Source organism: Carcharodon carcharias, chromosome 9 (genome assembly GCF_017639515.1).
Source record: "Carcharodon carcharias isolate sCarCar2 chromosome 9, sCarCar2.pri, whole genome shotgun sequence".
NCBI classification, from domain to species: Eukaryota; Metazoa; Chordata; class Chondrichthyes; order Lamniformes; family Lamnidae; genus Carcharodon; species Carcharodon carcharias.
The window spans coordinates 103993706-104006126 of NC_054475.1; the positions used below are offsets into that span (position 1 = coordinate 103993706).

A 12421-nucleotide genomic window follows, 5' to 3' on the forward strand; every position below is an offset into this window, starting at 1 on the left:
ATGGTTACAAAGAGATCAAAGCTGGGAACTAAATATTCAGGGGTATGTGACCTTTCAAAAGGACAGGCAGGAAGGAAAAGGTGGTGGGGTAGCTTTGTTAACACAAGATGAAATAAGTACGATAGCAAGAAATGTTCTTGGAAGACGTAGAATCCATATGGGTGGAGGTAAGAAATAACAAGGGGAAGAAGGCACTGGTGGGAGTAGTCTGTAGGCCCCCTAACAACTCTGTAAGACAGAGAATAAATCAGGAAATAATGAGGCCATATAAAAAAGGCAGTACGTTAATCATGGATGACTTTAATCTTCATGTAGATTGGGAAAATCAAATTGGCAGAGGTACCCACTAGCAAGAATTCATATAGTGTATTCGGGGCAGTTTCCTAGAACAATATGTTGTGGATTCAACAAGGGATCAGGCTATTTTGGATTTGGTAATGCATAATGAGGCAGGTTTAATAAATGATCTCAGAGTAAAAGATCCTCTAGGAAACAGTGACCGTAACATGGTTAAATTTAGCATTCAGCTTGAGAATGAGAAACTTAGGTCAGAAATCACTGTGCTAAACTTAAACAAGGATAATTACAAAGGAATGAGAGCAGAGTCGGCTGGAAAAGGAGTTTAGCAGAAAAGAAGGTTGATGAACAATGGCAGACATTTAAGAAAATAGTTTTCAAGACTCACACCAAAGATACATCCCAGTGAGGAGGAAGGAGTCTAGGAAGGGGATAAACCAAACATGGTTAACCAAGAAAGTTAAGGATAATATCAAATTGAAAGAAAAAGCATACAATGTGGCAAAGATTAGAGGATTGGGAAAGTTTTAAAAACCAACAATAGAGATCACCAAAAAAAAAGATAGCAGGAGAAAATAAACTTTGAGGGGAAACTAGCAAGTAATATAAAAATGGACATTAACAGCGTCTTTAAATGTATAAAAAGGAAGAGAGGAGCCAAAGTGAGAATGAAGCTGAGGAAAAAATAATGGGGAACCAGGAAATGGCAGAGGAGTTGAATAAATACTTTGCATCAGTTTCACGGTAGAAGACATGAACAGCAATCCAAAAATACTAAATAATCAAGAGGCAAAAAAGGGAGGGGGGAGGAAATAATGTCAATATATATCACTAGAGAAAAAGTACTAGGGAAACTAATAGGGCTAAAGGTTGTTCAGTCCCCTGGATCCTAGGTTGCATCCTAGGATATTAAAGGAAGTAGCTACACAAATAGTGGATGCACTGGTAGTAATATTTCAAGAATCCTTAGATTCCAGAAGAGTCCCAGAAGATTGGAAAACTGCTAATGTAACACCCTTGTTCAAAAAGGGAGGGAGACAAAAAAAGACGTAACTATAAGCCAGTTAGCTTAACATCCGTCATTGGGAAAATATTAGAGTCTATTATAAAGGGTGTAACAGCAGAGCATTTAGAAATGCATAATGTAATCAAGCACAGTCAGCATGGCTTCATGAAGGGGAAATCATGCCTGACAAATTTATTTGAATTCTTTGAGGAGGTAACAAACGGGATAGATAAAGGGGAACCAGTAGAAGTAATATATTTGGACTTCCAAAAGGTGCTTGATAAGGTACCACACATAAGGCTGCTTAATAATATAACAGCCCATGGTTACGGGTAGAATACTAGCATGGATAGAGGATTGGTTAACTAATAGAAGACAGAGAGTTAGGATAAGGAGGCATTTTCAACATGGCAACCTGTAACTAGTGGAGTGCCACAGGGATCAGTGCTGGGGCCACAATTATTTCCAATATATATTAATGACTTGGAGTGAGGGAAGTGAATGTACTATCACCAAGTTTGTGGATGGCACAAAAATAGCTGGGAAGGCAAATGTTGAGGATGACACGAAGAGTCTACAGAGGGATATAGACAGGTTGTGAGTGGGCAAAAACTTGGCAGATGGAATATAATGTGGGAAAATGTGAGGTTATGCACTTTGGCAGGAAGGAGAAAATCTAAATATTATTTAAATGGAGAAAGTCTGCAGAAAGCTACAGCACAGAGGGATTTGAGAGCCCTCATGCATGAATCCCAAAAAGCTAACATACAAGTTCAGCAGGTAATAGGGAAAGCAAATGGAATGTTGGCCTTTCTTTCAAAAGGGAATGGAGTATTAAAATAGAGAATTCTTGCTAAAACTATACAAGGCACTAGTTAGACTACACAGGCAGGAAAGTGAAGTTAAGGATTATCGGATCAGCCATGATGTCATGGAATGGCGGAGCAAACTCAATGGGCTGAATGGCCTACTTCTGCTCCTACTTATGGTCTAGTTATAGAACTCAGTAAAGTGATTAGTTTAGCAAAGGTGCTGCTGGAAGACTGAGTTTAGGGAACTCATTTGTTTGCTCTGCAGTTGAAGAACTAGTGAGTTTAGAGTGCAGTTTTTGGATGTCTTGGGGAGAGATACAAGTTGGGTGAGAAGCATCAAGTGAATGCTCAGGAATCCTTCAGAAGAAAACCATTTGCAACTGTGCCAGTCCCAAGCAAGAAGACTTTGTGTCGAGCTAGTGGTAACTCGTCGCTGGATTAAATGTGAAGATATCGCTAGAGTAAAGGAAGAGTGTGAGTATGAAGCGTCTTGTGTTTGTAATGAGGTCTTTCCACCTTTTTTGTCTGGTGTAATATAGTTAATTTTTCTTGTTTAATAAATATTTTTTGAGAAAAAAAACTTTTCACACAGTAAGCAGTTAGGGTTTAGAATGGACTGCCTGGAAATGTGGTGGAGGCAAGTTCAATTGAGGCTTTCAAGAGGGCATTGGATGTTTATTTAAATAGAAACAATGTGCAGGATTACGGGGAAAAGGCAGGAGCTTGGCACTAAGTTAAAATGATCAGCGAGCCAGTGCAGACACAATGGGCTGAATGGCCTCCTTCTACATTGTAACAATTTTGTGATTTTATTCTGTGCTAAAAGCTCATCAGCAGACTCCTGTGAATTTGTTCAGTAACTTTCCTCCATGTTTCTAAAAAAAAAGTTAGGATCTATCAAGGCAGGTTTCACTCTGGGATCTGACTTGTCCAGTATTATCACCTAGGATTGTAACACTAACATTAAAACTATCCAGTCTTCTACCTTAAGATTTATAAACATTGCAGTTTGCTATGTTTACAAAAGATCCCAGATTATAAATCCCACAAAATAAGGTTGCCAGAACACATATTGGGCATATTTGAGACAATACTGTTAATAAATGAAGAAAGGGATTTTAAATCTTGCAAGTTAAGTTCTGAAATTAAGTCATTAACAAAAATGATTCTACTCACTTCTTGCTAGCCTGCAGAAGTTCTTCCCTGGGTAGAACACATATACCTGTCAACAAGACAGAAGTTATTATCAGTAACAATAGGTGAGTGGCCAAATCAAACCAAAAAGCTAAACATGAGAAAAAAGAGTGGCTGATCATGGGAAGTCACTTAAATGTGTTCATTAATTGTCAGCCAATTGTTAGGTCAAACATAACAGCCCCATGTTGCACAATAATTCAGAGACTGACAATAAAATGCTCTTGTTTATGAGTACCCAATTGAACATCAGATTGTAATGGAAAACAGCTGTGGAGATTCTTACCCACCGCAAAGTTTAAAAAAAATTACATTATGAGATTACATCAAAGCATGATCTCATTTCTTGAACTGTATTTTACATGACTAGATAAAGGAGAAATACAATACTCAGCAAATGTGGCTTTCATAAAAATATGTTTAATGCTGCATATAAATAAGAAAATTTACACTGCTGGCAGTCCAATGTCAATACTTCCACAAATTAACATGCACAAATTAGCCTAAAACAATTGCAGCAATTTTCAGGTATGCAAATTGCAGTTTTGATGATACATCACCGATTTTCTTTAAATATTTCTTCTCTCTTTGATTCCCTACCTCACTTTTCTCACTAAAATGAAAGACTGGAGACATGCTTTGAGTCTATACATAACATTAATATGGAACAAATTCTTTGAAAATGGCTCTTTGGAGAATTTTTTAGTAGTTGAAAGACACTAAGATAGTGGTGAAGACAGGAAGTTGACAACACCCAAGTGTCTAAATACTTAAGAGTGAGAAATTGGACTTGTTACTGTATTTTTTAGGGACAACAAGTGTCCTTGGAACGTCAAATTGCCCTCTATAGCATATATGCGCACTTTTGGAGTGAATCATGCTGGATCCCACTTTGGCGAGTACACAGTGAATGGTTGCCAGGAATATGCCGATCATAACATTTTTGATGCCAGCAGTGTCCTTTTTGAGCTCAAAGCTTCAGTCAACATCTTCTCTTAACATTGCACAGCTAAACACACATTCAGCAGAAGGAAGGACCCCTCAACCAGCATTATTTAAAGGGATCATCAACTTTCAGGCTCATTATTGGTTGATTTCTTCTGGCTATTGTTCTGATTCTGTAAGGGCTCTTTGTAGTTGTTTCAAATTAGAAAAGCCTATAGAGAGTGGTATAGCAGGTGATAAAGAACTTTTGCTGCTAATTTCAAGGCTTCTGCAAACTAGTTGTTCGCGACTAGTAGGCATTACCCCCTCGAATATGACTTGGAGAATGAGCAGGTCACAAAGAAAAGGACAAGCTGCTGAAAGAGGGAGGAAGGGGCCAGAGCTATCCATTGACCACATTGATAATGGTGCAGTGTGTAACCTGTGCATACATGCGCAGCATGTATACAGTGATAGCTACACTAGCCCACAAAACGCAGCAGACCACTGGCACAGAGAAATACTGCTTCCACTGCCTCAACTACTCTGAGAAGCCCTGCAATACTCAGCAGAGGGGGCATCACAATTCATCATTATTTTACATGTTGCACAACCTTGCAATAATGACAGAACAGCCATTGTCACCAACTATATGGCAGCTGAGGAGCATGGAGAAGAACTGAAGCAGGAACAAGAGGAGGAAGAAGGAGGGAGGAGGCAACATAAGCATGCCCTTTTCTGTCTGGGGTGTCCATGAATAACTTATCTGATTCTAAGATCACAACTTTAATCCGCCATTTATCAACAGTCACATACTACAAGTTCCCTCTGGCATTAAGCATCACAGTGTCCACTTGGCCAGAAAACAAAGGTAAAAGCTAAATAAATAAAAAAAAACACAAATATACATTCTAAACTAAATTTACAAATGAAATCATGCCATTTTGCATACAAAAGTCAACTAATCAATGGACATTCCCCAAGTGCCTGTCCTTTATGTGCCTTTTCTTTGTTTAGTGCACCAATGAAGTGCTGTCCCAGTGGCTGTTGCATGGTTGGTGGAAAGCTGCCAAGTTTCAGTGGAGGAGTCAGCAGGTGGCCTTGCAGGATAACCTTGAGCTGTTCTGACTGTACAACTTCAGACTTCACCACCTCGGCACTGGTACCAGAAATATGGCTAGCTGGCTAGCTGACAGGCAACAGCAAGGGCAATGGTGGAATAGCAGTAGGAGGAAGCAAAATGCAGCCTTCCTGAGCGACAACAGCAGTTTTGTGCTTCATGCAACCACTATCACTCCCTTGAGCAGGCACCTCACCAATCCTGGTAATGTGTTGAAGGTCAGATGTTTGGATGGTTGTGACACTCTGCAAGCTTCTTTGCACAGTCTAGCTTGCGCAAAAGCAGTCCAAGTTTATGTGGCAGCGAGCTGGCGTTGGATGAATTCAGTCTGAGGTTCACTGCAGAGCCCAGACTTTGGATGGCTTCTGCTTGTGCTATAATGGATGCATCAACATCGGCCATCAGACACTGCATTAGGATGGGTTCACAGTTGTGCTAATGGAATTGGCCACCATCTCCGTTCTGGAAAGGATGGGTTCAAAGCTCCATGCAAAGCGTCGTGCCAAGTTGATGCTGGATTCCTCTATCTTCCTTGAGATCAACTGCAGGCAGTCTGACAGGCCCATGAATGCACCAAGTATTTTGTTGCACTTACCATCAGCATTGTTCCATAGAGCACCTCATCAAAGTCTAGTCTGATTTCTCTATAGCAGCGGAACCAGTGTATGACTTCACCCTGCAGCTAGCTGGTGCTATCCTTGCCCTGGCTGCAGGTGGCTAATGCCTGGTGCACCACATGCAGATTCTGCCTCTAATCTATCCTCTGAGAAATGTGCAGTGTCAGCATCTGAGCTAGTGGCTACAAGTGTGAAAGCAAGTGATGGTGTCTTCTTCATCACTCTGCTTAGTGTTCTACCACTGCCTGGTCAGTTTAGACCTCTTGGGTATCTGAAAGGGAAAAGGCACAAATTTAAATTTCTGATACGAGACGAAGGAGGAAAATAAGTGATGCATGCCTACACCATTTGCAGTTTATAAATCAGAAGAGTGTGTGGGACGTGGAGAAGTGAGGAGGGGGAAGGAACATTAGGTATAAGGATACCATCATCTTCAATGGTTTCAACACTGCTGCTGGTCATGGCCCCAGCAATGGGTATCCCAATAATGGCCAGCACTGTCTCCTCCACTGGGATTGGGGAATGTAGTATAAGGGTGTGGCACATGTAGGGTTTACGTGGGACTGTTCACACAGTGATATGAGACAACACATGACCTGTGCCTAGGGGGTTGTTTAGCGGTGGACAGTGCCAAGTGCACAAGCAAGCATAGAGACAGTTCCTAGCTTGCACCCTTTATTACATATATGTACATAGTTCTTGTACCTAAACATATACAGTTAACCTAGCTAAGACTACAAAGACTTCATTAAGACCTATTAAAATAGTATCCAGCACCCTACAACATTCTTGGAAAAAAAACAGAACCTCAGAGAAGCTGGAGCAGAAACTCAAAGGCTGGAAAATTAAAGAAGCAGCATTCTGACCTGACTGAAAGCACCTAAAGTGAAGGCACAGAGGAAGATTGCCTGAGAGAAGTTCCACAGCAGAGTTGGAAGCAGAGAGCAGAAGAAAAATCTCTACTGTGCAGCTGAAGACTCCAGAGATCTCGTGGAAGGCCAGTTTGAATACTGACAGATTGCAGAGTCAAAGGGCCTAGTAGGAATGGGCTAAAAAATGAAGTTCTTTTAATAACATTTTCAGTCTTTTAAAAGTCAAAGCAGCCTGTTTCCAAAAGCACTGTGGCCAGCCTGATTCCCTAGTTGGCACTTGAACATGACATTGTTTAAATTTTTTCAAGGCTGAGTGCGAACGCCATTACATAGGGAGCCTACCAGGGTGAACCCTTTTTCTTCAAACAAACAGCAAACCGTCTTGAATTTCAGCAACCTCTTAAAGCTGAACCTACACTGTAAAACTTTTCAACCATGGATCAGAAATCCACTCTTCCAGATCAATTTGGGCTTATTAAAGGCCCAGATCAATCACATAATTGGGGACTTTGGAGAAAAGGGTTCCTTAGATATATGATTGCTTCGGGTCTGGATAAAAAGACAGAAGCTCAACAAGTTAACACACTGCTTTACATGGTCGGCCTGATAGCAGACGACATTATCGTTAGACAAGGAATCAACAAATCATCTGCTAAATTTGAAGAAGTGCTAAAATCATTAAAATCATTCAATGTTTATTTTAACCTAAGAAGTAACAAAATCCTCAAAAGGACTAAATTTAAAAATCATGTCCAGCAGCCTGGAGAATCTGTCAACTCATTCATTAATGATCTGTACAGGATGGCTGAAGGCTGCCAATACGGAGACCTAAAATCTGAACTTATCAGGGATAGAATAGTTGTAGGAGTAGCAGATGACGCACTCTCAGACATGCTGAAAGCAAAGGAAGATCTAATCCTTGAGAAAGCTTTCCAGATTGTTAGGAAGTCTGAACACAGTGTGCAGCACAGGTCCATTTTAGAGGAGAAAGTGAACTGAGGTACAAGGAAACCCAACAGTTCAGTCAGTTAAACAGCACAGAAACAGGATACTCCAGGCCAAGGGAAGCAATACCCTAACTGCAGTAGAGCGATCATGCCAGCGATGAGGGGCAAAGCATCCCTCACAGGTGACATCAATGTCCTACAATTTCAGCCCAATGCTTTCAATGTAACAGAATTGGACACTTCTGTAAACTGTGCAAGGCCAAAACATTGAAATGCACAGAAGACCCAAAGATGATTCATGAGGTTGAGACTACACACCAAAAGGATACACAGCCATGCTTTTTTGGTGAGGTCAAAGATCCTAGATTTTTACATTGGCCACCTTACAAACTTTAAATTGGAAACTGAAGCCAGTGTTATGGTCCCACCAGGCAAAGAACTGTGGCTGAGGCACCTCTAGCTTCGAACAACAGAGACACCGCTCTATGGGTCTGGAGGAAACCAACTTCCAGTCATAGGCACCATTCTGAAACCTCTAAGGTATGGCAGCAAAAAAATCTTTGAGCTGATGTATGTCATCTGCAATCAGTCTTTTTCACTCTTGAGCAGAGATGCCTGTGTAGTCCTGAATCTCCTCAAAAGAAGGTGTCGAGACAATCACTAACATAAATTATATAAGTTCCCGAGAGCTCAAACAAGAAAGAGTATCCTGACTGGGACCTCAGCTCTGAACCGTCTTCTCTCTTTGCAGAGCAGGTTTGTCCATTTTCATTACTGGTGCCAGAAAGCCCTCATTGGTCAGACCAGCCAACCACTCAGATGGTTACCATGACCCTACCAGTGGAGGATAGACAAGGGAGCAACTAACAACCAGAAGAGCCTCAACGTCTGGTTCTGATGACTGTTGATCAGGTCAATTTTGCAGCCACAGAGCAAATCCCGGCCAGCATGACAGTGCCACAAATGATGCTGGAACCAAGTAGCAGCTGTCCATTGCTGACAGCACGCCATACAGCCAAACATAAAGGTGAGCTTACTAAAAAAACCACATCCTCATAACAGGAACAGCCATCTTCCATCACATAGGGCATTGCAAGGACCCAAACAACAAAAGGAGGAAAAAGGACATGGAGAAAAGCACATTTACCCACTCTGTAAGAAATGTGATGGAACAAACAACTTGCTATAAGCACAACTGCCGAATCAACAAAGAGTGGTTCAATACTAAGTAATAGAAAAAGGGGATGAAAAGATACGCAAATGCCAACACAACCTGTGAAGCAACAGAGTTTACCTGCAGACACAGAGCCTATCACTCCTCGAACAGTAGTGTGAATGAGATATGGAAGGACTGTGAGACCTCCTGACTGTCTGAACCTATGAACTCAGAGATTTGAAGGGGGGAGATGGAGTCGTAATAACAATATAAATACAGAGGCTAAACTAGAGTAACTTGAAATACATTGGAAAAAGACTTGGAGGGAGGTATACTATAAGGGTCCGGCACACATAATTTTAACGTGGGACTGAATACAGTACCGCCCACATGGTGATGTAAGAGAACACATGACCGACACATAGGGGTCAGTCGAGTGTTGGTCAGAGCCAGTGTGCACAAGCATGGCGACAGCTTGAACTCTTTACTATACGTACGTACATAGTTCTTGAAGTCAATAAATACATACAATTAACCTACTTAAGACTATGAAGATTTCATTAAGATCTACCAAACATTATCCAACACCTTACAATGGGGGGAATACATGCCTGTCCCCCTCTGATGAGCTCTTGTTGCCTCTGGTTGCATGCCATCTTGTTCTACAAGAGCAGGGGAGATAGGTCAGTGAGTGTTGTGCAATACGTTTGGCTGATATGGCTATCATGGTTGAATGAGAGATAATGCAAGCTGTGAGATGTGGATGTGAGGTTTGTAGGAGTGCTAAGTATGTGAGGGTGAAGTGAAACATTTGAATGTTAGGTATGAGTCCTGATTGACATAGGTTGCTATTAGGTGTGTGGATTATTAGATGAAGGTGTGTGGATTAAAGCAGTCTCTGAGGCTAGTGGTGCATTTGCTGGAATATGGCATTAGAAGATGTATTTACTGACCTTAACTACTTGTTATGAACTCACTGGACTTCTGTGGTATTATATCCAGGTCCTCGAGGCTGATTCCTGGCATTGACCTAAACAGCACAGGACAGTCTCCTTAACTCCTGCAATACAGGACCTCGCTCTCTCTGTTCCCATGCTCAAATTCAATGTCGTGTTTGAAAATGAGAAACTAAATTAGCTACTAAGATTACACATTTAGATATGGCTGACTTCAATACAAAAGGACAGAGATTGCCCACAGTAAACTAGGCAATTCTGTTAATGGGTAAAATGACAGAAGATTATTGGCAGGTGTGCAAAAAGAAGTTAGTATGATACAGAAACTGGTACAGGTCTAAGGGACAAGAGTTCTACATGCCAAAAAAACAGTCATGGACGACTAAAGAGGTAAGAGATAAAATAAAACCAAAAGAAAAAGCATACAAAAAATAGCAAAAATCTTGAAAAATGGAACAGATAAAAAGAACAGCAAAGAGTAACAAAACAGACAATACCAGCTGTTGAAAGGAAGCATGAAAAGACTTGCAAGGGATAGTAAAACCAACACTAATTTTTTATAATTATATGAGGAAAAAGAGGAGCAATGTGGGCTCCATAACAATTGATAATGATCATACTGTCAATAAAAATAAAGAAATGGCAGATACGTTGAAGAATTACTTTGCGCCAGTATTTAGAGTAGAGTCAGCAAGCTGGAAATTCCATGGAACCTAATACTGAATTAGGGACAGGGACTTGTCAAAATTAACTTAAGCAAAATAACAGTAGTGAAGAAAACATTGCCATTAAAGAGAGAGAAATCGTCCAAACTCAATGGTTTCCATCCCAGGGTTAAAAGGGATTAGGTGAGAACATTACAGATACCCTGACTATAGCCTTCCAAATCTCTGTTGATTCAGGAACAATTTCTTCAGATTGGAAAATTGTGCATGTCACTCTGCTTTTTAAGAAAAGTAAAAAGAAAACCAGGGAATTATAAACCAGGTAGCCTAAAAACAAAATACTGCAGATGCTGGAAACCTGAAACAAAAGCAGAAATTGCTGGAAATACTCAGTGGGTCAGGCAGCTTCTGTGGAGAGAGAAAGAGAGGTAACATTTCAGGTTGATGACATTTCATCAGAAAGTTAGAGTGAAAGTGAAAGAAGTGAGGGTGGGAAAAAAAACAAAAGGGAGGGTCTGTGATAGATTGGAAGACAGGAGAGATTAAATGACAAAAGAAAGTTGGAAATGTAAGTACAAAGGGAGTTGTAATTAGTATGACTAGTAGCATCCCATAAGGATCTATGTTGGGGCCCCAAGTATTTATCAAATGTATTAATGACTTAAATGATAACAGAAATCCACTGATCCAAATTTGCCTATTGCAAAGGGAAGTTGCAAGAAGCATAAAATTACTAAGAAATATTGATAGGCTGAGTGAATGGGAAAAACTGTGGCAAATAGACTTCAATGTAGGCAAATGTGAGTTCATTCACTTTGGATCTAAACAGAGTAGACAAAGTACTTTCTAAATGGTGAAAAGTGGAGACATTTGAGGTCCAAAGAGACTTGGGAGTCCAAATACATAGATCATTAAAATGTCATGAATGGGTACTGCAAATAATCAAAAAAGGCTAATAGAATGTTTGCTTTCATATCACAAGGGCGGGAATACAAGGGGGTTGAAGTCATGCTTCAGCTATTCAACACCCTGATTAGACCATACCTGGAATATTGAGTGTAGTTCTGGGCATTACACATAAGGAAAAATAAACTGGCCTTGGAGGGAGTGAGGCATAGGTTTACCAATATGAAACCTGAACTATAAGTATTAATTTTATATTAATTGTGTTCAATTGTATTTGGTGGCGGCATGAACTGTGGATTCACTTGAACCCCTATAAACATGGGGACTAAGCCTGTAGTTTTGATTTTTTCATGGGAGGCCAGCATTTATTGCCCATCCCCAGTTGCCCTAGAGGTGGTGATGGTGAGCTGCCTCCTTGAACCGCTGCAGTCCATACAGTACCATTAGGGAGAGAGTTCCAGAATTTTGACCCAGCAACAGTGAAGGCCAGTGCCCAGGTCAATGCTGAGTGGTCTGTCTTAGACTTTGTAGCGGTTTGATACAACTGAGTGGCTTGCTAGGCAATTTCACAGGGCATTTAAGAGTCAACCACATTGCAGTGGGTCTGGAGTCACCTGTAGGCCAGAACGGGTAAGGACAGCAGATTTCCTTTCCTAAAGATCATTAGTGAACCAGATAGATTTTCATGACAATTGACCATGGTTTCATTTTAATTCCAGGTTTTTACTGAATTCAAATTTCACCATCTGCCGTGGTGGGATTCGAACACTGGTGCCCTTAGCATTACCATGGGTCTCTGGATTATGAGTCGAGTGACAATGTTAGGAAGTGTATGCTTGTAATGTGTAACTGTTTTTTTTAATTCGTTCATCACTGGCTAGGCCAGTATTTATTGCCCATCCCAAACTGCCCTTTCAGAGGGCATTTAAGAATCAACCACATTGCTATG

General features: G+C 40.7%; 1 protein-coding gene across 2 annotated transcripts in view; it reads right to left on the reverse strand.

Moving 5' to 3' along the window:
* Positions 1–12421, reverse strand: part of LOC121282355 (transmembrane gamma-carboxyglutamic acid protein 3) — an 88375-nt gene that overhangs the window by 21963 nt on the left and 53991 nt on the right. Inside the window, exons 1-2 of one of the 2 annotated variants that reach the window (XM_041196057.1) lie at positions 9899–9921; positions 3292–3337 (exon numbers count right to left, since the gene is read on the reverse strand). In XM_041196057.1, the coding sequence (XP_041051991.1) occupies position 3292 (1 nt within the window). In that variant the 5' untranslated portion in view covers positions 3293–3337; positions 9899–9921. Of the gene's footprint in view, positions 1–3291; positions 3338–9898; positions 9922–12421 lie in introns of those variants that run through there. The other variant, XM_041196056.1, reaches the window with a different exon arrangement.